The sequence below is a fragment of the Mustela putorius genome, unplaced genomic scaffold (genome assembly GCF_011764305.1).
Source record: "Mustela putorius furo isolate JIRA1106 unplaced genomic scaffold, ASM1176430v1.1 tig00003914_pilon_pilon_pilon, whole genome shotgun sequence".
Classification (NCBI taxonomy): Eukaryota; Metazoa; Chordata; class Mammalia; order Carnivora; family Mustelidae; genus Mustela; species Mustela putorius.
The window spans coordinates 1,231,573-1,257,749 of NW_025422061.1; the positions used below are offsets into that span (position 1 = coordinate 1,231,573).

The window sequence follows — 26,177 nt, forward strand, 5'->3', positions numbered from 1 at the left end:
AAAGATACAGATGTTATGAAAATAAGGGCCATCTGTACCCCAATGTTTATAGCAGCAATGGCCATGGTCGCCAAACTTTGGAAAGAACCAAGATGCCCTTCAACGGATGAATGGATAAGGAAGATGTGGTCCATATACACTATGGAGTATTATGCCTCCATCAGAAAGGATGAATACCCAACTTTTGTAGCAACATGGACGGGACTGGAAGAGATTATGCTGAGTGAAATAAGCCAAGCAGAGAGAGTCAACTATTATATGGTTTCAATTATTTGTGGAGCATAACAAAAAGCATGGAGGACATGGGGAGTTAGAGAGAAGGGGTTGGGGTAAATTGGAAGGGGAGGTGAATCTAGAGAGACTATGGACTCTGAAAAACAATCTGAGGTGTTTGAAGTGGCGGGGGGGTGGGAGGTTGAGGTTGGTGGGTATTATAGAGGGCGCAGATTGCATGGAGCACTGGGTGTGGTAAAAAAATAATGATACTGTTATGCTGAAAAGAAATAAATAAAAAATTAGTTTTATGGGAATTTTTTAAAGTATTAACAATACCTGAATATTCTCTCTTTGGTGTATGTTGGGGCACACCTTGAAACTGTGACCTTCTACTCTAAATGGGAACATGAGTTTCTCTGAGTTAGAAGTCAAACAACTCTGTGCCAGGGATTACTCAGTTGGATGAGCATATGCCTTCAGCTCAGGTATTAATCCTGGAGTCCAGGGATCAAGCTCTGAAACCAGATACCTGCTTAGCAGGCGGTCTGCTTCTGGCTCTCTGCATTGATCAACTCACTCTCTCAAACTATCCCTCTAAAATAAGTACACAAGTCATTTAAAAAAGAGCCAGTTATTGATGATGATTTTTTTAGTAGAAATCTTATCAAATAAAATGCAAAAATATTTTAATTATCATTTAATAATAAAGCATTCAGTATTTAAAGAAAAGCAAGATGAAGATCAAAGTTCAGGTACTCATTTGTATTTTGGAGGTATTAGATAATGATGTATTTTATGGTGACTAAAATAACATAAAAAAGAGAAGCAATACTGGCAAAAATAATAAAGGAATATCTGAAATCATTAATGGGCCTTTAAAAACTAAACATCTATGAGAACCTGTGTAACTCAGCCAGTTAAAGTATAGGACTCTTGGTTCACTTAGGTCCACATCTGAGAGTCATGCATTCCAGGCCCACATTGGACTCCATGCTAAGTGTGGGCTATAAATGTCTCTTTCACAATGCTCCTCCTCCCAAGCATGCTCTTCCTATATAAAAATAAACAAATAAAATGTTAAAAATATATAAAAAAGTAAATAATTATACAAAGTTTCTACGCTGGGAGTATTTAAAAATGTTTATTTGTTATATAATCTGAAATTTATACTGTTACAAAAGGAAAATCATTTTTTCAAATCTTAACTAATCATATATAGGGAGACCAGAAAAACGAATGGATAGTTATGATCTGAAATCAATTATGAATATGATCTTCACAGATGAAATATACTTGACAAGAAAGTTCCCCTCTAAATTATATACAAATATGAGTTGCCTTTTTTGCAGTGGGATCTTCTGTGTAAAAACAAAATATGTAATAGATTATTCAACCCAGTATAAAAGGATGAGTGCCTTGAAAAGCTGACTTTACTCAAAAATTTCAGACTCTGCATAATCAAACTCTGGTTTGTTATGCTATTACCAACTAGGTGAAAATTAGAGATAGAAAAGGGAAACAAAGACATAGGCCTCGTGTACCTTTTCTCAAATGGATGATTTTAAAGAGATTCCAGAGTATAAAGGATGGTTCACTAACTTTTTCTTAAGTTCTTACCTCAATGTATCTATTTGAAACATGTGCAATGGTAGTTCAACTGGAATTTTCCATGTGTGCACATTTCCTGCAATTTTCTCTACTTGACCCTTGTATGTTTAGGCCCACCTTGAATCTCTGACTTTTTCTCTAAATGAAAGAATTAGCTTCTCTGAGGTAGAGGTCAACCAAATGGGGGGATCTGAGTGGCTCAGTTGGTTAAGCATCTGCCTTCACCTCAGATCATGGTCTTGGAGTCCTGGAATCAAGCCATGAGGTTGGCTTCTTGGTCAGTGGGAGTCTGCTCCTCCCTTCTTCTCTGCCACTTTCAAAATACTTGCTTGAAAAACTCTCTATCAAAATCACAATATAAATCATTTTTTAAAATGTCAAATACTGTTATTTAGGTACTTCTGAGTATCTTAACAAGAAAACACAAATTCCCATTCATTATAATCTAATACTAATGAACTTGGGATTTAGATCAAAACTCAGAGGAAGATTAATGTTCACTTACACATTGTACTTTAGACCAAAGAGTAGAAAATAATCAAAGAAGGAGATCTGTATACTTCTAGGGCAGGAAACATTACAATTCAAGGGTTGCCTGGAAGAATCAGTAAGAAACGGAGTTTTGCATCATTAGTTTTGGCCCAGGAACTTATCTCAGAGCTATCGGTTCCAGCCAGACATTGGAGTCCATGCTCATTGAGGGTTCACCTTGTCCCTCTCCCTCTTTTCCAATCTCCAAGCATGTTTTGTCTCTGGATCACCCTAATACCAACTAAGAAATGAACCCTTTTTCAAAATATAAAGGAACTCATAATTTTGGAAATAATGGAACAGGCATGCTCCACTGTGACCCTTTAAAATGTATACTGGTTACACAACACATACTTTATAATTTCACAAAAGTATAACCTTGTTTAAACTTATAACTAATCATATATTGGGAGACAAGATAAAGGAAATGATAGATTAGGATGCGGAGATCAATTGTGAATAACATTTTCATAGGTCCAATATACTTTTCTAGGAGAATGATTACTCTAAAAGTGACACAAATACCACTAACCTTGATCAGCTGTTGGTCTCCTGTGTAAAACACAGAAATATAATAAACAAGTGAACAATGAATGTGTGAGTGAATGTTTTGAGAAGCAGAATTTCTATAAATTATTCAAGCTCTGAATTGGTATACTATTACTGAAAGGTTGAAAATTCATAAAGAGAAAGGAAAGAGAGACACAGGACTGGTGTAACTCATCCTGAATGGATGATTTTGATGGCATTCTACAGTATCATCAACTATGCTCACAACTCCATCATCCACAGTCTCCTTTCTTCAAGAAGTAAGCTGCTCCATGCAGAATTATCTAATGGTTCTGCAAAGTTCCTCCTAGGATCTCTCCCAAAGTTCACCCAGATCACCCTGACAGTCTGAGCTGCAAGAAACTGGGATGGAATGACTGAGCCTCTGTAAGGAGGAGGCATGCAGAGTCAGGAAATGAAGTTAATAATATAAAAAATAATTAAAAGAGATGCTACAGTGTGACTATTTTAAATGAAATTTGGTTACACAAATTGTAATTTAAATCCTTCAGAAGGACAGCAATGTTTCAACTGATATGCAAAATATATTGGGAGACCACATTAAATATTGATAGCTTATGATGGGGAAACCATCTCCTAATGTGATTTTCACTGATCAAATAGGTTTTTTAATGATATCTTCCATTCCAAAAATTATACACCAGACCACTCCTCTTTCTTTGTATTTATGATCTGTATAAAACAAAAAGATATACAGAAATCAGGAAAGTGTGGGGAAGAGTGTCTAGTGAAGTAGACTCAAGTCAAATTATTCCAATGGTGATGTGCTCAAAGGTCAGCCGACGAGGTGAAAATAAGAGAGAGAAAACAGAGAAAATGAAGCAGACATGTCATGCATCATATGAAAGAGTTGATTTATAGGAATTTCGAAAATATCAAGAAGCATTTTTTTAAATGGGGGGGGTGGTCAGAGTAGGCAAAAATGATCCTCCAGACAGGTGGAGAATTTCAAAGATGCAGAGGAGGAAAAAGGTTTTCCAAAGACATTTTATCCAAGCTTTATTTTCTCAAATTACAAAGAAGTGGGTTAGCAAGGAAAGCCTACCTGCAAATTAATGACAAAAGGTGAGACTTATGGTGAAATTGGTAGAGATTTGATGGTGGACTAGGCTGTGCTCTGCTTGGAAATGGAGCACCATGAGACTTCTAAGAATTTATGAGACCTTTACCACAGAACTTCATTTACTGCACTGCCCAAATTTTTAGTGGCTCTCCTCTCCATAGAATCCAAGTTATGAATGATAAATTTGAGGAATTCTAGATATAACAATCCAACAGAGCTCAAGGAACCTGGGACAACCTCATTCATAAAACAGGGAAGGAAATGCACAAATTCAAAACCCAAACTGCTATTTACTTCTTTATAGCTAGAGAGACTGTTTTCTCTTAAAACTTTCAAAAAAATGCCTGACCTTTAATTTGTGAACAATCCATTCAACACAAAGAAGTAAAAGGTGACTTACCACATTCTTACTGATGTGTACTTTTAAAAAGAAATACAGAACTAAGTTATAGAATGGAAATAATACTCCTGACAGTTCATGGCTCTTGGAACACAGTGAATCTCTTTATATATAGGACTAGAAATTTTAAAGTGTGTCTGAGAGAGCCAAGTGTTTTGCAGCCACTTAAAAGTTATGCTGAAGTTTCAATGACATAGGCAATTCTACCTTACTTATGGTAAACCACAACGTGATTCACAGAGGTCTATTTGTGACCTTCCAAATTGCCCAGGGAGATATTCTGTATCTATATCTGTACGTTCATCTATGTCTAAACGCATGCCTATGTCAACATTTTCTGTATTTCCTGCTTATATATCGTACACATATCTTCCTTATCACATATGGGTGTGTGTGTGTGTATATATATATATATATATATATATATATATATATGTATACATAGTCATATACATACATTTTTCCTTGTTGGCTATATATAATTCCTCTAATATACATAGGGTAGAGCAATCGCCTTTTTGCAGTAGGATTTATGTTTTCTATAGATGAACACCTGTACTTCCATTACTGCATAATTTGCTAATTCCCTATTTTTTTTTCTTTTAAAGAATGTGAGACACGTTACAATATTTGATGTTCACAACACGGATTTCGGTGTTTCCTTTCTAGAACGTGAACAAAATTTCTTCAGTTTCTGATAAAAATCTTTAAGTCAGATATTTTTCTTCTGTGTGCTCACATAACGGAATGCTCCCTATTTCCTTAGGAGATGATTCTGGTAGATTCCTCGATAGTCTACGTTTATTCCAAACCCAGTTATATCCTTTCATAAGGTATGAATATATAGTAAGTCTCATAAGAACAAATCCCTTAGCACTTTCACTCAGGAATCTCATACAGCCTAGCCCATAGTCTCCTTCAAATCTATCTCTCAGGAGCTCCTGACCAAGTTTCTGCGAGGTGCTTTCGTTTTCCTGAGATGAGTATGTCCAAAGACATGAGGTTCATAGCTAAACAGGATGGATCCGTCAGCGCGTTGACTTTGGACATGAGCGATTCTGTGAAAAGGCACTGTTGGAAGGCCATTAAAAGCTGGACCAGGGATGGAAATGGAGCTCACAATGTCTTTCCTTCTTAATCCAGAAAACGAAGGATCCAAACAAAAAAATGGGAAAATAAATACATGCAAAGAAGTTTCTCTTCGCCAAATGTCCTGGTGACTGGCCAAAGTTAATCCTGCACTGATCATGCTCCTGACTCTCAGTGAAGAAGGACAAGTAGCACTGTCCAGGCCCATGTGCAAAGCTCCATGCAAAGCAATAAAGAGGGGGATGTGAGACACTGGGGTCCCAAAGAGTACTCGAATCGAACTCAGATCTAGTGAGGGTTCAGAAGGTTCCCACAGGGAAATCCTAGGAAATTGAGAAATGATCACAGCAATGAAATAGTTCAGAAAATACAGACAAACAAGACGAAATGCATAGCGATCCAATTACTATGAAAGTATTCTCCAAAGGAACAAGGACAAGTAAAGAAATCAATAGAAAACAAGTGATCCAAAAATATATGGAAAGAGAACATGAAACTTAGGCATCGGATATGTGAACACGGGAATTATAGTGAAACACCTAAATCTTAATTTGGCCAAATATTGGGACACGTGGGTGGTAAAGCCATGTAAGTGAGCAACTCTTGATTTTGTCTCAGGTCATGATCTCAAGTAGATCAAGCCCCATGATATGTGCTGTGGCCAGCACAGAGTCCTCTCATGATTTCCTCTCAGTCCATCCATTCCCCACACTGTCTCAAACTGATCCTGTAAAGTAAAGAAATATCACTGTAACTAAAGAGGCAAATGTGGATGTTGACGAATCGGCTTGGCCTCTTATCATATAAAACAGAAGTTAGGCATAATTATCCTTACATAATAAAGAATTGGGGAACTAGAAGGAAACGGAGGTTAAAGACAAAGTTCGGATATGGAATTCTATTTTAGAAGTAACAGAAAAATTTACTCAAGGGTTACCTGTATATTTGGGGGAATTAAAATAAAGTCACCTAGCAGTGTCTGGGTGGCTTTGTCAGTTAGTGTTGACCTTTCCTTTTTGCTCATTGGCTGATCTCAGATATTGGTGTCCCATCAACTCATGGACCACCTTGCTCATTGGGGGGTCCACTTGTCATTTACCCTGGGCTTCTACAAACAGCATCTCTCTCTCTTTCTCTGTCTGTCTCAACTAAGAAAATGAAGTCTCTTAAAACATAAGAGCAGTTAATAATATGGAAAATAATTAAGAAAGATGCAACAGTGTGACGATTTAAAAAAGAAACTTAGTAATACTACTTGCAATTTACAATGCTTCAGAGGACAGCATTATTCCAACTGATAAGCCAACATTTATAGGAGACCATTTTAAAAACTGGTAACTGATAATGTGGAACCCATTTGGTAATGTGACTGTCCTAGATCAAGTGCATATTTTTAAAATTAACATCCCCTCCAAAATATAAACCAAGACTACTCACATTCCACTGCAGTTAATTTTTCTGTAAAAAAACACATGATACAATAAATGATTCAACAGTGTATGTGTGGAAAAATGTCTAGAGAAGTAGACTCTACAGAATTTTTTCAACCTGTGACTTTTTCATGTGTTAGCCAAGTTCATGAATACGTGATTCATAAGGGAGATAAGGAGGCAGGCAATCTGTCCATTTGGGAAATAGTTGTTGTCTAAGAGTTTCTAAAGTGTCATGAAAAACGGCTGTAATTCCATCATCCACGGTCTCCTTTGATCACTAATTCAGTCAGTCCATGCAGATCCATTGCTGACTGTACAGAGCTCTTCCAAGGGCATTCCCCAAAATCCATGCAGAATACCCATAGGAGGGTCACTTGGGTGGCTCAGTCATTAAGCATCTGCCTTCGGCTCAGGTCAGGGTCCCAGGGTCCTGGGATCAAGCCCCACATCGGGCTCCCTGCCCTGCAAGAAGCCTGTTTCTCCCTCTCCCATTCCCTCTGCTTCTGTTCCCTCTCTTACTGTATCTATCTCTGTCAAAAAAATAAATAATATCTTTAAAAAAAAAAAGAATACCCATGAGATCTGAGCTGCAAGAGACTGGAAATGGATTATTGAATGTTTGGAAAAGTGCAACCTTCAAATTCAGTAGTAGGCTGAAACAAGCAGCAAGATCCTCTGCTGACCCAAGGAGAACATTGGGACATTCGAAGACAAATTGTTGCCTAGACGCTTGACAAAATTAATACATACTCTACTGAGAGTACATACATCAACTGATATCGTGGACAAAGGGATGCAGCAGGTTATGAAAGATTTTTAAATGGGAAGGGGCCAGAGTAGGTGCAAAAGATTCCTGGAGATGGCGTGTGTGTGGGTAGGGAGTTTGCAGAGTAGGGAACACAGCAATATTCTCCAAGGACATCCTATCCAGGGTTCCTTTTCTCAATTTCCAAAGAAGTACGTTAGCAAGGGATGTCTAACTGATGGAAAAACGTGAAACAAGTTGACATTGGTAGAGAACTGGTGTGGACCAGCGTGTGCTCCCCTTGGAATTGGAGCACTACGAGCCTTCTCAGATTTCCCTGGGAATTTACTGCAGATCTTCATTTACTGCACTACCCACGGTTTACAGGGCTCTCCTCTCCATAGAATTCAAGTTATGAGTGAGAAATTTGAGGGATTATACAAGTAATGATCCAAATGAACTCAACAAAACTCGGACAACATAATTCATAACACAGCAAAGTTAATGCACAATTCCCAAGCCCAAATTGCTATTTTCTTCCTTATATCTGGAGAGACTGTTTTGTCTTAAATCATTCCATCAAAAAAAGCTCGAGCTTTAATTTGTGAAAAATCCTTTTAACACAGAAGTAATGGGTGACTTACCATTCTTTTCCTGAGGTTTGCCTTTAAAAAGAAAGACAGAAACAAGTTATAGAATGGAACTAAGACTTCTGACCATTCATTTCTCTGTGAAGGCCGTGTATCTCTTTATATATAGGACTAGAAACTATTAACTTTGTCTGAGAGAGCCAAGTGATTTGCAGCTATTAAAACATAGGCAAAATTTTCAAAGACATAGAGATTTCGAGCTGACTTTTAGTAAACCGCACCTTGATTCACAGAGCTCTATATGTGACCTTCCAAAACTGCCCTGGGTGATATTCCGTATCTATATCTATTCGTTCATCTATGGCTAAAAGCATAACTATGTATACATTATCTGTATATATCATACACCTATCTTACTTATCACGTGTGTGTGTGTGTGTGTGTCTATAGATATATACACAAGGGCATATACATTCATTCTTTACTTCTTGGCGATATATAATTTCTCTAATATACATAAGGTAGAGCAACTGCCTTTTTGCAGTAGGAATTATGTTTTGTATAGATGAACACCTGTACTTCAATTACTGTAATTTACTAATTAATTTTTTTTCTCCTAGGAATGTGAGACATGTTACAATATTTGATGTGCTTCTGATATTCACACCAAGGATTTTGGTGTTCCCTTTTTAGAACTTGACCAAAATTTCCTCGCTTTATGATAAAAATTTAGGTCAGTTATTTTTCTTCTGTGTGCTCACATAACAGAATGCTCCCTCTTTCCTTTGGAGATAATTATGGTAGGTTCCTCAATAGTCTACATTTATTTCAAACCCACTTATATCCTTTCATAAGGTTGAATATATAGTAATCTCATAAGAACACATCCCTTTGCACTTTCCCTCTGGAATCCCAAACAGCCTAGCCCATAGTCTCCTTCAAGTCTATTTCTCAGCAACTCCTGACCAAGTTTCTGTGAGGTGCTTTTGTTTTCCTGTGACGAGTACGTCCAAAGACATGAGGTTAAGACCTAAGCAGGATGGAATCCATCAGCGGGTTGACTTTGGACATGAGCGATTCTGTGAAAAGGCATTGTTGGGTGGCCATTAAAAGCTGCTCCAGGGATGGAAATGGAGCTCACATTGTCTTTCCCTCTTAATCCAGAAAAGGAAGGATCCAAACAAAAAATGGAAAAAAAAATACATCTAAAGAAGTTTCTCTTCGCCAAAAGTCCTGGTGACTGGCCAAAGTTAATCCTGCACTGATCACGCTCCTGGCTCTCAGTGACGAAGGACACCTAGCCCTGTCCAGGCCCATATGCACAGCTCCATGCAAAACAATAAAGAGGGGGATGTGAGACTCTGGGGTCCCAAAGAGTACTCGGATCACCCTCTGATCTAGTGAGGGTTCAGCAGGTTCCCAGGGAAATTTTAGGAAATTGGGAATTGATCACAGCAATGAAATAGTTCAGAAAATACGGACAAACAAGGCCAAATGCATAGCGATCAAAGTACTCTGACCGTATTCTCCAAAGGAACGAGGGCAAGTGAACAAATTAATGGAAAACAAATGATCCAAAAATATATGGAAAGGGAACATGAAACTTAGGCATCGGATATGTGAACACGGGAATTATAGTGAAACACCTATAGCTTAATTTGGACAAATATCGGGACACATGGGTGGTACAGCCACATAACTGAGCGACTCTTGCTTTGGGCTCAGGTCATGATCTCAAGATAAGGAGCTCAAGCCCCATGTTATGCTCTGTGGCCAGCACAGAGTCTTCTTGTGATTTCCCTCTCAGTCCATCCACCCCCCAACCTGTGTCTCACACTGGTCCTGCAAAGTAAAGAAATCTCTTTGTAAATAAAGAGGCAAATGTGGATGTTGATGAATAGGCTTGGCCTCTTATCATATAAAACAGAAGTTAGACATAATCATCCTTATATAATAATGAATTGGGGAAGTAGAAGGAAACTGAGGTTAAAGACAAAGTTCGGTTATGGAATTCTATTTTAGATGTAACAGAAATGTTTCCTCAAGGGTTAACTGTATATTTGGGGGTATTAAAATAAAGTCACCTAGCAGTGTCTGGGTGGCTTTGTCAGTTAGTGTTGACCCTTCCTTTTTGCTCATTGGCTGGTCTCAGATATTGGTGTCCCATCAACTCATGGACCACCTTGCTCATTGGGGGGTCCACTTGTCATTTTCCCTGGGCTTCTAAAACCAGCCTCTCTCTCTCTCTCTGTCTGTCTCAACTAAGAAAAGGAAGTCTTTTAAAACATAAGAGCACTTAATAATATGGAAAATAATTAAGAAAGATGCAACAGTGTGACGATTTATAAAAAAGAAACTTAGTTATACTCCTTGCAATTTACAATGCTTCAGAAGGACAGCATTATTTCAACTGATATGCAAACACTTAATAGGAGACCGTTTTCAAAACTGATAACTGATAATGTGGAACCCATTTGGTAATGTGATTGTCCTAGATCAAGTGCATATTTTTCAAATTAACATCCCCTCCAAAATATAAACCAAGACTACTCACATTCCACTGCAGTTAATTTTTCTGTAAAAAAACATATGATATAATAAATGATTCAACAGTGTATGTGTGGAAAAATGTCTAGAGAAGTAGACTCTACAGAATTTTTTCAACCTGTGACCTTTTCATATGTTAGCCAAGTTCATGAAAATACGTGATACATAAGAGAGATAAGGAGGCAGGCAATCTGTCCATTTGGGAAATTGTTGTTGTCTAAGAGTTTCTAAAGTGTCATGAAAAACGGCTGTAATTCCATCATCCAAGGTCTCCTTTGATCACTAATTCAGTCAGTCCATGCGGATCCATCTGCTGACTGTACTGAGCTCTTCCAAGGGCATTCCCCCAAAATCCATCCAGAATACCCATGGGAGGGGCACCTGGGTGGCTCAGTCATTAAACTTCTACCTTCGGCTAAGGTCAGGGTCCCCGGGTCCTGGGATCAAGCCCCGAATCGTGCTCCCTGCCCCACAGGAAGCCTGTTTCTTATTCTCCTATTCCTCCTGCTTCTTTTCCCTCCATTACTGTGTCTACCTCTGTCAGATAAATAAATAATATCATAAAAAAAAAGAATACCCATGGGATCTGAGCTGCAAAAGACTGGAAATGGATTACTGAATGTTTGGAAAAGTGCAACCTTCAAATTCAGTAGTAGGCTGAAGCAAGCAGCAAGATCCACTGCTGACCCAAGGAGAACATTGGGACATTCGAAGACAAATTGTTGCCTAGTCGCTTGACAAAATTAATACATAATCTGCTGAGAGTACATACATCAACTGATATCGTGGACAAAGGGATGCAGCAGGTTATGAAAGATTTTTAAATGGGAAGGGGCCAGAGTAGGTGCAAAAGATTCCTGGAGATGGCGTGTGTGTGGGTAGGGAGTTTGCAAAGTGGGGAAGACAGCAATATTCTCCAAAGACATCCTACCCAAGGATCCTTTTCTAAATTTCCAAAGTAGTGCATTAGCAAGGGATGTCTAACTGATGGCAGAAAGTGAAACAAGGTGACATTGGTAGAGAACTGGTGGTGGACCAGCCTGTGCTCCCCGTGGACATGGAGCACCACGAGCCTTTTCGGATTTTCGGGGGCATTTACTGAAGATATTCATTTACTGCACTGCCCATGGTTTACAGGGCTCTCCTCTCCATAGAATTCAAGTTATGAGTGAGAAATTTGAGGGATTATACAAGTAATGATCCAACTGAACTCAGCAAACCTTGGACAACCTAATTCATAACACAGCAAAGTTAACGCACAATTCCCAAGCCCAAATTGCTATTTTCTTCCTTATATCTGGAGAGACTGTTTTGTCTTAAATCATTCCATCAAAAAAAGCCCGAGCTTTAATTTGTGAAAAATCCTTTTAACACAGAAGTAATGGGTGACTTACCATTTTCTTCCTGAGGTTTGCCTTTAAAAAAAAAAAAAAGACAGAAATAAGTTATAGAATGGAACTAAGACTTCTGACCATTCATTTTTCTGTGAAGTCCGTGTATCTCTTTATATATAGGACTAGAAACTATTAACTTTGTCTGAGAGAGCCAAGTGATTTGCAGCTATTAAAACATAGGCAGAATTTTCAATGACATAGAGATTTCGACCTGACTTTTAGTAAACCGCACATTGATTCACAGAGCTCTATATGTGACCTTCCAAATTGCCCTGGGTGATATTCCGTATCAATATCTATTCGTTCATCTATGGCTAAAAGCAAACCTATGTCTACATTATCTGTATTTCCTGCTTATATATCATACACCTATCTTACTTATCACGTGTGTGTGTTTGTGCGTGTGTGTGTGTGTGTGTGTGTCTATAGATATATACACAAGGGCATATACATTCATTCTTTACTTCTTGGCGATATATAATTTCTCTAATATACATAAGGTAGAGCAACTGCCTTTTTGCAGTAGGAATTATGTTTTGTATAGATGAACACCTGTACTTCAATTACTGTAATTTACTAATTAATTTTTTTTCTCCTAGGAATGTGAGACATGTTACAATATTTGATGTGCTTCTGATATTCACACCAAGGATTTTGGTGTTCCCTTTTTAGAACTTGACCAAAATTTCCTCGCTTTATGATAAAAATTTAGGTCAGTTATTTTTCTTCTGTGTGCTCACATAACAGAATGCTCCCTCTTTCCTTTGGAGATAATTATGGTAGGTTCCTCAATAGTCTACATTTATTTCAAACCCACTTATATCCTTTCATAAGGTTGAATATATAGTAAGTCTCATAAGAACACATCCCTTTGCACTTTCCCTCTGGAATCCCAAACAGCCTAGCCCATAGTCTCCTTCAAGTCTATTTCTCAGCAACTCCTGACCAAGTTTCTGTGAGGTGCTTTTGTTTTCCTGTGACGAGTACGTCCAAAGACATGAGGTTAAGACCTAAGCAGGATGGAATCCATCAGCGGGTTGACTTTGGACATGAGCGATTCTGTGAAAAGGCATTGTTGGGTGGCCATTAAAAGCTGCTCCAGGGATGGAAATGGAGCTCACATTGTCTTTCCCTCTTAATCCAGAAAAGGAAGGATCCAAACAAAAAATGGAAAAAAAAATACATCTAAAGAAGTTTCTCTTCGCCAAAAGTCCTGGTGACTGGCCAAAGTTAATCCTGCACTGATCACGCTCCTGGCTCTCAGTGACGAAGGACACCTAGCCCTGTCCAGGCCCATATGCACAGCTCCATGCAAAACAATAAAGAGGGGGATGTGAGACTCTGGGGTCCCAAAGAGTACTCGGATCACCCTCTGATCTAGTGAGGGTTCAGCAGGTTCCCAGGGAAATTTTAGGAAATTGGGAATTGATCACAGCAATGAAATAGTTCAGAAAATACGGACAAACAAGGCCAAATGCATAGCGATCAAAGTACTCTGACCGTATTCTCCAAAGGAACGAGGGCAAGTGAACAAATTAATGGAAAACAAATGATCCAAAAATATATGGAAAGGGAACATGAAACTTAGGCATCGGATATGTGAACACGGGAATTATAGTGAAACACCTATAGCTTAATTTGGACAAATATCGGGACACATGGGTGGTACAGCCACATAACTGAGCGACTCTTGCTTTGGGCTCAGGTCATGATCTCAAGATAAGGAGCTCAAGCCCCATGTTATGCTCTGTGGCCAGCACAGAGTCTTCTTGTGATTTCCTCTCAGTCCATCCACCCCCCAACCTGTGTCTCACACTGGTCCTGCAAAGTAAAGAAATCTCTTTGTAAATAAAGAGGCAAATGTGGATGTTGATGAATAGGCTTGGCCTCTTATCATATAAAACAGAAGTTAGACATAATCATCCTTATATAATAATGAATTGGGGAAGTAGAAGGAAACTGAGGTTAAAGACAAAGTTCGGTTATGGAATTCTATTTTAGATGTAACAGAAATGTTTCCTCAAGGGTTAACTGTATATTTGGGGGTATTAAAATAAAGTCACCTAGCAGTGTCTGGGTGGCTTTGTCAGTTAGTGTTGACCCTTCCTTTTTGCTCATTGGCTGGTCTCAGATATTGGTGTCCCATCAACTCATGGACCACCTTGCTCATTGGGGGGTCCACTTGTCATTTTCCCTGGGCTTCTAAAACCAGCCTCTCTCTCTCTCTGTCTGTCTCAACTAAGAAAATGAAGTCTTTTAAATCATAAGTGCAGTTAGGGCGGAGGAGTCAAGATGGCGGAGAAGTAGGAAGCTGAGACTGCTTCAGCTAGCCGGAGATCAGCTAGATAGCTTATCTAAAGATTGCAAACACCTGAAAATCCATCGGCAGATCGAAGAGAAGAAGAACAGCAATTCTGGAAACAGAAAAACAACCACTTTCTGAAAGGTAGGACCGGCGGAGAAGTGAATCCAAAGCGACGGGAAGATAGACCCCGGGGGGAGGGGCCGGCTCCCGGCAAGCGGCGGAGCAACCGCGCACAAAATCAGGACTTTTAAAAGTCTGTTCTGCTGAGGGACATCGCTCCAGATGCTAAACCGGGGCAATGACCACGCGTGGTCAGCGTGGCCTCAGGTTCCCGCAGGGTCACAGAAGGATCGGGGGTGTGATTGTCGCAGAACTTGCGGCTATTGGAACGGGAAAGCTGGCTACAGAGACAGATCCGAAAGTAAGCTCACAGCTCAGTGTTACCTTGATCCGGTCGCAGGCTCGGTGAGCTCGGAGCGCGGCCGGAGGTCAGGCAGACGGGAGTAACTGGGCGCTGTTCTCTGAGGGCGCACTGAGGAGTGGGGCCCTGGGCTCTCGGCTCCTCCGGGCCGGAGACGAGGAGGCCGCCATTTGTATTCCCGTCCTCCGGAACTCTACGGAAAGCGCTCAGGGAACAAAAGCTCCTGAAAGCAAACCCGAGCAGATTACTCACCCCAGCCCTGGGTAAGGGCGGTGTAATTCTGCCTGGGGCAAAGACACTTGAGAATCACTAAAACAGGCCCCTCCCCCAGAAGATCAACAAGAAATCCAGCCGAGACCAAGTTCACCTACCAAGGAGTGCGGTTTCAATACCAAGGAGAGCAGCAGAATTCCAGAGGAGGAGAAAGCCAAGCACGGAACTCATGGCTTTTTTCTTGTGATTTTTTTTAGTCTTGCAGTTAACTTAATTTTTTCTTTTTCATTTTTTTTTTTTATTCTCGCCTTCGGGTAAATTTTTTTTTTAACGGTTACCTTTTTCTTTTTTAATAATTTTTTACTAGTTTATCTAATATATATATTTTTTCTTTTTTTACATTTTTCTTAGGTGTTTTCTTTTTTTAAAAATTCTTTTCTTTTCTTTTTTTTTTCCGTTTGATTTTTTTTCTTTCTTCCTTTTTGAACCTCTTTTTATCCCCTTTCTCCCCCCTCACGATTTTGGATCTCTTCTAATTTGGTTAAAGCATATTTTCCTGGGGTTGTTGCCACCCTTTTAGTATTTTACTTGCCCCTTCATTTACTCTTATCTGGACAAAATGACAAGACGTAAAAATTCAACACAAAAAAAAGATCAAGAGGCAGTACCGAAGGCTAGGGACCTAATCAATACAGACATTGGTAATATGTCAGATCTAGAGTTCAGAATGACAATTCTCAAGGTTCTAGCCGGGCTCGAAAAAGGCATGGAAGATATTAGAGAAAACCTCTCGAGAGATATAAAAGCCCTTTCTGGAGAAATAAAAGAACTAAAATCTAACCAAGTTGAAATCAAAAAAGCTATTAATGAGGTGCAATAAAAAATGGAGGCTCTAACTGCTAGGATAAATGAGGCAAAAGAAAGAATTAGTGATATAGAAGACCAAATGACAGAAAATGAAGAAGCTGAGCAAGAGAGGGACAAACAGCTACTGGACCACGAGGGGAGAATTCGAGAGATAAGTGACATCATAAGACGAAACAACATTAGAATAATTGGGATTCCAGAAGAAGAAGAAAGAGAGAGGGGAGCAGAAGGTATACTGGAAAGAATTATTGGGGAGAATTTCCCCAATATGGCAAAGGGAATGAGCATCAAAATTCAGGAGGTTCAGAGAACGCCCCTCAAATTCAATAAGAATAGGCCCACACCCCGTCACCTAATAGTAAAATTTACAAGTCTCAGTGACAAAGAGAAAATCCTGAAAGCAGCCCGGGAAAAGAAGTCTGTAACATACAATGGTAAAAATATTAGATTGGCAGCTGACTTATCCACAGAGATCTGGCAGGCCAGAAAGAGCTGGCATGATATTTTCAGAGCACTAAACGAGAAAAACATGCAGCCAAGAATACTATATCAAGCTAGGCTATCATTGAAAATAGAAGGAGAGATTAAAAGCTTTCAGGACAAACAACAACTGAAAGAATTTGCAAATAGCAAACCAGCTCTACAGGAAATATTGAAAGGGGTCCTCTAATCAAAGAGAGAGCCTACAAGTGGTAGATCACAAAGGAACAGAGACCATATACAGTAACAGTCACCTTACAGGCAATACAATGGCACTAAATTCATATCTCTCAATAGTTACCCTGAATGTGAATGGGCTAAATGCCCCTGTCAAAAGACACAGGGTATCAGAATGGATAAAAAAACAAAACCCATCTATATGTTGCCTCCAAGAAACTCATTTTAAGCCCGAAGACACCTCCAGATTAAAGTGAGGGGGTGGAAAAGAATTTACCATGCTAATGGACATCAGAAGAAAGCAGGAGTGGCAATCCTTATATCAGATCAATTAGATTTTAAGCCAAAGACTATAATAAGAGATGAGGAAGGACACTATATCATACTCAAAGGGTCTGTCCAACAAGAAGATCTAACAACTTTAAATATCTATGCCCCCAACGTGGGAGCAGCCAACTATATAAACCAATTAATAACAAAATCAAAGAAACACATAAACAATAATACAATAATAGTAGGGGACTTTAACACTCCCTTCACTGAAATGGACAGGTCATCCAAGCAAAAGATCAGCAAGGAAATAAAGGCCTTAAACGACACACTGGACCAGATGGACATCACAGATATATTCAGAATATTTCATCCCAAAGCAACAGAATACACATTCTTCTCTAGTGCACATGGAACATTCTCCAGAATAGATCACATCCTCGGTCCTAAATCAGGACTCAACCGGTATCAAAAGATTGGGATCATTCCCTGCATATTTTCAGACCACAATGCTCTAAAGCTAGAACTCAACCACAAAAGGAAGTTTGGAAAGAACCCAAATACATGGAGACTAAACAGTATGCTTCTAAAGAATGAATGGGTCAACCGGGAAATTAAAGAAGAATTGAAAAAAATCATGGAAACAAATGATAATGAAAATACAACGGTTCAAAATCTGTGGGAAACAACAAAGGCAGTCCTGAGAGGAAAATATATAGCGGTACAAGCCTTTCTCAAGAAACAAGAAAGGTCTCAGGTACACAACCTAACCCTACACCTAAAGAAGCTGGAGAAAGAACAAGAAAGAAACCCTAAGCCCAGCAGGAGAAGAGAAATCATAAAGATCAGAGCAGAAATCAATGAAATAGAAACCAAAAAAACAATAGAACAAATCAACGAAACTAGGAGCTGGTTCTTTGAAAGAATTAATAAAATTGATAAACCCCTGGCCCGACTTATCAAAAAGAAAAAAGAAATGACCCAAATAAATAAAATCATGAATGAAAGAGGAGAGATCACAACTAACACCAAAGAAATACAAACTATTATAAGAACATACTATGAGAAACTCTATGGCAAAAAATTTGACAATCTGGAAGAAATGGATGCATTCCTAGAAACATATAAACTACCACAACTGAACCAGGAAGAAATAGAAAGCCTGAACAGACCCATAACCAGTAAGGGGATTGAAACAGTCATTAAAAATCTCCAAACAAACAAAAGCCCATGGCCAGACGGCTTTCCGGGGGATTTCTACCAAACATTTAAAGAAGAACTAATTCCTATTCTCCTGAAACTGTTCCAAAAAATAGAAATGGAAGGAAAACTTCCAAACTCATTTTATGAGGCCAGCATCACCTTGATCCCAAAACCAGACAAGGATCCCACCAAAAAAGAGAGCTATAGACCGATATCCCTGATGAACACAGGTGCGAAAATACTCAACAAAATACTAGCCATTAGGATTCAACAGTACATTAAAAAGATTATTCACCACGACCAAGTGGGATTTATTCCAGGGCTGCAAGGTTGGTTCAACATCCACAAATCAGTCAATGTGATACAACACATCAATAAAAGAAAGAACAAGAACCATATGATACTCTTAATAGATGCTGAAAAAGCATTTGACAAAGTACAGCATCCCTTCCTGATCAAAACTCTTCAAAGTGTAGGGATAGAGGGCACATACCTCAATATCATCATAGCCATCTATGAAAAACCCACTGCAAATATCATTCTCAATGGAGAAAACTGAAAGCTTTTCCGCTAAGGTCAGGAACATGGCAGGGATGTCCATTATCACCACTGCTATTCAACATAGTACTAGAGGTCCTAGCCTCAGCAATCAGACAACAAAAGGAAATTAAAGGCATCGAAATCGGGAAAGAAGATGTCAAATTATCACTCTTTCAGATGATATGATACTATATGTGGAAACCCAAAAGACTCCACTCCAAAACTGCTAGAACTTATACAGGAATTCAGTAAAGTGTCAGGATATAAAATCAATGCGCAGAAATCAGTTGCATTTCTCTACACCAACAGCAAGACAGAAGAAAGCGATATTAAGGTGTCAATCCCATTTACAATTGCATCCAAAACCATAAGATACCTAGGAATAAACCTAACCAAAGAGACACAGAATCTATACTCAGAAATCTATAAAGTACTCATGAAAGAAATTGAGGAAGACACAAAGAAATGGAAAAATGTTCCATGCTCCTGGATTGGAAGAATAAATATTGTGAAAATTTCTCGGGTACCTAAAGCAATCTACACATTTAATGCAATTCCTATCAAAGTACCATCCATCTTTTTCAAAGAAATGGAACAAATAATGCTAAAATTTATATGGACCAGAAAAGACCTCGAATAGCCAAAGGGATTTTGAAAAAGAAAGCCAACGTTGGTGGCATCACAATTCCGGACTTCAAGCTCTATTACAAAGCTGTCATCATCAAGACAGCATGGTACTGGCACAAAAACAAACACATAGATCAATGGAACAGAATAGAGAGCCCAGAAATAGACCCTCGAATCTATGGTCAACTAATCTTCGACAACGCAGGAAAGAATGTCCAATGGAAAAAAGACAGCCTCTTCAATAAATGGTGCTGGGAAAATTGGACAGCCACATGCAGAAAAATGAAATTGGACCATTTCCTTACACCACACACAAAAATAGACTCAAAATGGATGAAGGACCTCAATGTGCGAAAGGAATCCATCAAAATCCTTGAGGAGAACACGGACAGCAACCTCTTCGACCTCTGCCGCAGCAACATCTTCCTAGGAACAACGCAAAAGGCAAGGGAAGCAAGGGCAAAAATGAACTATTGGGATTTCATCAAGATCAAAAGCTTTTGCACAGCAAAGGAAACAGTTCACAAAATCAAAAGAGAACTGACAGAATGGGAGGCGATATTTGCAAATGACATATCAGATAAAGGACTAGTGTCCAGAATCTATAAAGAACTTAGCAAACTCAACACACAAAGAACAAATAATCCAATCAAGAAATGGGCAGAGGACATGAACAGACATTTCTGCAAAGAAGACATCCAGATGGCCAACAGACACATGAAAAAGTGCTCCATATCACTCGGCATCAGGGAAATACAAATCAAAACCACAATGAGATATCACCTCACACCAATCAGAATGGCTAAAATCAACAAGTCAGGAAATGACAGATGCTGGCGAGGATGCGGAGAAAGGGGAACCCTCCTACACTGTTGGTGGGAATGCAAGCTGGTGCAGCCACTCTGGAAAACAGCATGGAGGATCCTCAAAATGTTGAAAATAGAACTGCCCTATGACCCAGCAATTGCACTATTGGGTATTTACCCTAAAGATACAAATGTAGTGATCCAAAGGGACACATGCACCCGAATGTTTATAGCAGCAATGTCCACAATAGCCAAAATATGGAAAGAAGCTAGATGTCCATCAACAGGATGAATGGATCAAGATGATGTGGTATATATACACAATGGAATACTATGCAGCCATCAAAAGAAATGAAATCTTGCCATTTGCGACAAAATGGATGGAACTAGAGCGTATCATGCTTAGCGAAATAAGTAAAGCAGAGAAAGACAACTATCATATGATCTCCCTGATATGAGGAAGTGGTGATGCAACATGGGGGCTTAAGTCGGTAGGAGAAGAATCAATGAAACAAGATGGGATTGGGAGAGAGACAAACCATCAGTGACTCTTAATCTCACAAAACAAACTGAGGGTTGCTAGGGGGAGGGGGTTTGGGAGAACGGGGTGGGATTATGGACATTGGGGAGGGTATGTGCTTTGGTGAGTGTTGTGAAGTGTGTAAACCTGGTAATTCACAGACCTGTACCCCTGGGGATAAAAATATATGTTAATAAAAAATAAAAAATTAATAAAAACTAAAAGAATTGCATAGGCTTCTGTCTCCATATCTCTTTACTGAACAAATATTCATGGAGCAGCTAATATACATCAGAAATATTTTCAGGTGCTATGATAACCTGTAAAAAACAAAACAAAGTACAAGAAAACAAAAAAGAACAGACTAAAATCTTTGCCCTTCAAAGTTTGTCATATAATGAGGAGGAAATAAAAAAAATAAGTTATTAAAAAAAACATAAGAGCAGTTAATAATATGGAAAATAATTAAGAAAGATTCAACATTGTGACGATTTAAAAAAGAAACTTAGTTATACTCCTTGCAATTTACAATGCTTCAGAAGGACAGCATTATTCCAACTGATATGCAAACACTTAATAAGAGACCGTTTTCAAAACTGATAACTGATAATGTGGAACCCATTTGGTAATGTGATTGTCCTAGATCAAGTGCATATTTTTCAAATTAACATCCCCTCCAAAATATAAACCAAGACTACTCACATTCCACTGCAGTTAATTTTTCTGTAAAAAAACATATGATACAATAAATGATTCAACAGTGTATGTGTGGAAAAATGTCTAGAGAAGTAGACTCTACAGAATTTTTTCAACCTGTGACTTTTTCATATGATAGCCAAGTTCATGAATACATGATTCATAAGGGAGATAAGGAGGCAGGCAATCTGTCCTTTTGGGAAATTGTTGTTGTCTAAGTGTTTCTAAAGTGTCATGAAAAACGGCTGTAATTCCATCATCCACGATCTCCTTTGATCACTAATTCAGTCAGTCCATGCATATCCATTGCTGACTGTACAGAGCTCTTCCAAGGGTATTCCCCAAAATCCATGCAGAATACCCATAGGAGGGCCACCTGGGTGGCTCAGTCATTAAGCATCTGCCTTCGGCTCAGGTCAGTGTCCAAGGGTCCTGGGATCAAGCCCCACATCGGGCTCCCTGTCCTGCTGGAAGCCTGTTTCTCCCTCTCCCATTCCCCCTGCTTCTGTTCCCTCTCTTACTGTGTCTATCACTGTCAAATAAATAAATAATATCTTAAAAAAATAAAAGAATACCCATGGGATCTGAGCTGCAAGAGACTGGAAATGGATTATTGAATGTTTAGAAAAGTGCAACCTTCAAATTCAGTAGTAGGCTGAAGCAAGCAGCAAGCTCCTCTGCTGACCCAAGGAGAACATTGGGGCATTCGAAGACAAATTGTTGCCTAGTCGCTTGACAAAACTAATACATAATCTGCTGAGAGTACATACATCAACTGATATCGTGGACAAAGGGATGCAGCAGGTTATGAGAGATTTTTAAATGGGAAGGGGCCAGAGTAGGTGCAAAAGATTCCTGGAGATGGCGTGTGTGTGGGTAGAGAGTTTGCAAAGTGGGGAAGACAGCAATATTCTCCAAAGACATCCTACCCAAGGATCCTTTTCTCAATTTCCAAAGAAGTACGTTAGCAAGGGATGTCTAACTGATGGCAGAAAGTGAAACAAGGTGACATTGGTAGAGAACTGGTGGGGACCAGCGTGTGCTCCCCTTGGAATTGGAGCACCACGAGCCTTCTCAGATTTCTGGGGCATTTACTGCAGATCTTCATTTACTGCACTACCCACGGTTTACAGGGCTCTCTTCTCCATAGAATTCAAGTTTTGAGTGAGAAATTTGAGGGATTATACAAGTAATGATTCAACTGAACTCAGCAAACCGTGGACAACCTAATTCTTAACACAGAAAAGTTAATGCACAATTCCCAAGCCCAAATTGCTATTTTCTTCCTTATATCTGGAGAGACTGTTTTGTCTTAAATTATTCCCTCAAAAAAAGCCCGAGCTTTAATTTGTGAAAAATCCTTTTAACACAGAAGTAATGGATGACTTACCATTTTCTTCCTGAGGTTTGCCTTTAAAAAGAAAGACAGAAATAAGTTATAGAATGGAACTAAGACTTCTGACCATTCATTTCTCTGTGAAGGCCGTGTATCTCTTTATATATAGGACTAGAAACTATTAACTTTGTCAGAGAGAGCCAAGTGATTTGCAGCTATTAAAACATAGGCAAAATTTTCAATTATGTAGATATTTCGACCTGACTTTTAGTAAACCGCACCTTGATTCACAGAGCTCTTTATGTGACCTTCCAAAACTGCCCCGGGTGATATTCCGTATCTATATCTATTCGTTCATCTATGGCTAAAAGCATACCTATGACTATATTATCTGTATTTCCTGCTTTTATATCATACACCTATCTTACTTATCACGTGTGTGTGTGTGTGTGTGTGTGTGTCTATAGATATATACACAAGGGCATATACATTCATTCTTTACTTCTTGGCGATATATAATTTCTCTAATATACATAAGGTAGAGCAACTGCCTTTTTCAGTAGGAATCATGTTTTGTATAGTTGAACACCTGTACTTCAATTACTGCATAATTTACTAATTAATTTTTTTTTCTCCTAGGAATGTGAGACATGTTACAATATTTGATGTGCCTTTTGATATTCACACCAAGGATTTTGGTGTTCCCTTTTTAGAACTTGACCAAAATTTCCTCGCTTTATGATAAAAAATTTTAGGTCAGTTATTTTTCTTCTGTGTGCTCACATAACAGAATGCTCCCTCTTTCCTTTGGAGATAATTATGGTAGGTTCCTCAATAGTCTACATTTATTTCAAACCCACTTATATCCTTTCATAAGGTTGAATATATAGTAAGTCTCATAAGAACACATCCCTTTGCACTTTCCCTCTGGAATCTCATACAGCCTAGCCCATAGTCTCCTTCAAGTCTATTTCTCAGCAACTCCTGACCAAGTTAGTGCGAGGTGCTTTTGCTTTCCTGTGATGAGTTCGTCCAAAGACATGAGGTTAAGACCTAAGCAGGATGGAATCCATCAGCGGGTTGACTTTGGACATGAGCGATTTTGTGAAAAGGCATTGTTGGGTGGCCATTAAAAGCTGGACCAGGGATGGAAATAGAGCTCACATTGTCTTTTCCTCTTAATCCAGAAAAGGAAGGATCCAAACAAAAAATGGAAAAAAAAAATACATCTAAAGAAGTTTCTCTTCGCCAAAAGTCCTGGTGACTGGCCAAAGTTAATCCTGCACTGATCACGCTCCTGGCTCTCAGTGAAGAAGGATGCCTAGCCCTGTCCAGGCCCGTAGGCACAGCTCCATGCAAAACAATAAAGAGGGGGATGTGAGACTCTCGGGTCCAAAAGAGTACTCTTATCGCCCTCTGATGTAGTGAGGGTTCAGCAGGTTCCCAGGGAAATTTTAGAAAATTGGGAATTGATCACAGGAATGAAATAGTTCAGAACATATGGACAAACAAGGCCAAATGCATAGCGATCAAGGTACTCTGACCGTATTCTCCAAAGGAACAAGGGCAAGTGAACAAATCAATAGAAAACAAATGATCCAAAAATATATGGAAAGGGAACATGAAACTTAGGCATCGGTTATGTGAACACGGGAATTATAGTGAAACACCTAAAGATTAATTTGGCCAAATATCGGGACACATGGGTCGTACAGCCACATAAATGTGCGACTCTTGCTTTTGGCTCAGGTCATGATCTCAAGATAAGGAGCTCAAGCCCCATGTTATGCTCTGTTGCCAGCAGAGTCCTCTTGTGATTTCCTCTCAGTCCATCAACCCCCCACCATGTGTCTCACACTGATCCTGCAAAGTAAAGAAATCTCTCTGTCAATAAAGTGGCAAATGTGGATGTTGATGAATTGGCTTGGCATCTTATCATATAAAACAGATGTTAGACATAATTTTCCATACCAAGTTTAAAGACAAAGTTCGGTTATGGGATTCTATTTTAGAAGTAACAGGAACATTCCTCAAGGGTATTTGTACATTTTGGGGGTATTAAAATGAAGTCACCTAGCAGTGCCTGGGTGGCTTTGTCATTTAGCATTGACTTTTGTTATTGTCTCTTTGGCTGATCTCAGACATTGGAGTCGCATCAACTCATTGACCTCCTCGCTCAGTGTTGAGTCCACTTGTCATTTTCCCTGTGCTACTACAACCTTTCTCTCTCTCTCTCAACAAGAAAATGAAATCTTTTAAAACATGAGGGCAGGGGCACCTGGTTGGCTCAGTAGGTTAAAGCCTCTGCCTTCGGCTCAGGTCATGATCCCAGGGTCCTGGGATCGAGCCCCACATTAGGCTCTCAGCTCAGCGGGAAGCCTGCTTCCTCCTCTCTCTCTGCCTGATTCTCTGCCTACTTGTGATGTCTATCTGTCAAATAAATATATAAAATCTTTAAAAAAAATGAGGGCAGTTAACAATATGGAAAATAATTAAGAGAGATTCAACAGTGTCACCATTTTAAAAAGAAATTTAGTTATACCACTTGCAATTTCAATGCTTCAGAAGGACAGCATTGTTTCAACTGATATATGAACACTGAATGGGAGACAATTTTAAAATCTGATAACTTATGATGTGGAATCCATTTGCTAATGTGATTGTCCTAGATCAAATGCATTTTTTTAAATTAACTTCCCCTCCAATATATAAACCATGACTACTCACAGTTCTCTGCGGTTAATTTTTCTGTAAAAAAACCCCAAAATATATAATAACTAATTCAACTATGTATGTGTAGAAAAATTTCTAGAGAAGTATTCTCAACTCAAAATTTTCAAGCTGTGACTTGGTCATATGTTAGGCAAGTTCATTAAAATAAGAGACATATAAGATAGATAAGGAGGCAGGCAATATGTGCATTTGTGAAATAGTTGGTGTCAAAGCATTTCTAAGTGTCATGAAAGATGGCTGTAATTCTATCATCCACTGTCTCCTTTGATCATTAATTCAGTCAGTCCATTCAGATCCATCTGCTGACTGTGTTGAGCTCTTTCAACAGCATTCCCAAATTCTGTGCGGAATACCCATGGGGTCTGAGCTGCAGGAAACTGGGAATGGATCATTGAACCTTTGAAAAAGTACAACATTCAGAATCAGTAGTACGCTGAAACAGCCGGCAAGTTTCACTGCTCATCCTAAGGAGAACATGGGGCATTTGAAGACAAAATGATGCCTAGATGCTTGAAAACGATCTTACATAATCTGCTGAGAATATGTATATCACCTGATACCGTGGGAAAAGGGATGCAGCAGGTTATGAAATATTTTTAAATTGGAAGTGGTCAGAGTAGGTGCAGAAGATTCCTCAAGACAGTGTGTATGGGGTGGGGGGTAGTCAGAAGTGCAAAAGAAGAAAAGGTTCTCCAAGGACATCGTATCCAAGGTTCCTTTTCTCAATTTCCAAAGAAGTGGATTAACAAAGAATATCTACCTGCCAACTAACAGCAAAATGTGAAACTAGGTGGCAT

At 39.0% G+C, this 26,177-nt stretch overlaps 1 protein-coding gene across 1 annotated transcript in view; it reads right to left on the bottom strand.

Annotated features, from left to right (window-relative positions):
* Positions 1–936: 936 nt before the first annotated feature.
* Positions 937–26,177, bottom strand: part of LOC101675935 (butyrophilin subfamily 1 member A1-like) — a 117,065-nt gene continuing 91,824 nt past the window's right edge. Inside the window, exons 6-11 of the mRNA XM_045069238.1 lie at positions 22,702–22,722; positions 21,318–21,338; positions 8,300–8,320; positions 6,915–6,935; positions 2,888–2,907; positions 937–1,267 (exon numbers count right to left, since the gene is read on the bottom strand). Coding sequence (XP_044925173.1) covers positions 2,906–2,907; positions 6,915–6,935; positions 8,300–8,320; positions 21,318–21,338; positions 22,702–22,722 — 86 coding nt within the window. The 3' untranslated portion in view covers positions 937–1,267; positions 2,888–2,905. The remainder of the gene's footprint in view (positions 1,268–2,887; positions 2,908–6,914; positions 6,936–8,299; positions 8,321–21,317; positions 21,339–22,701; positions 22,723–26,177) is intronic.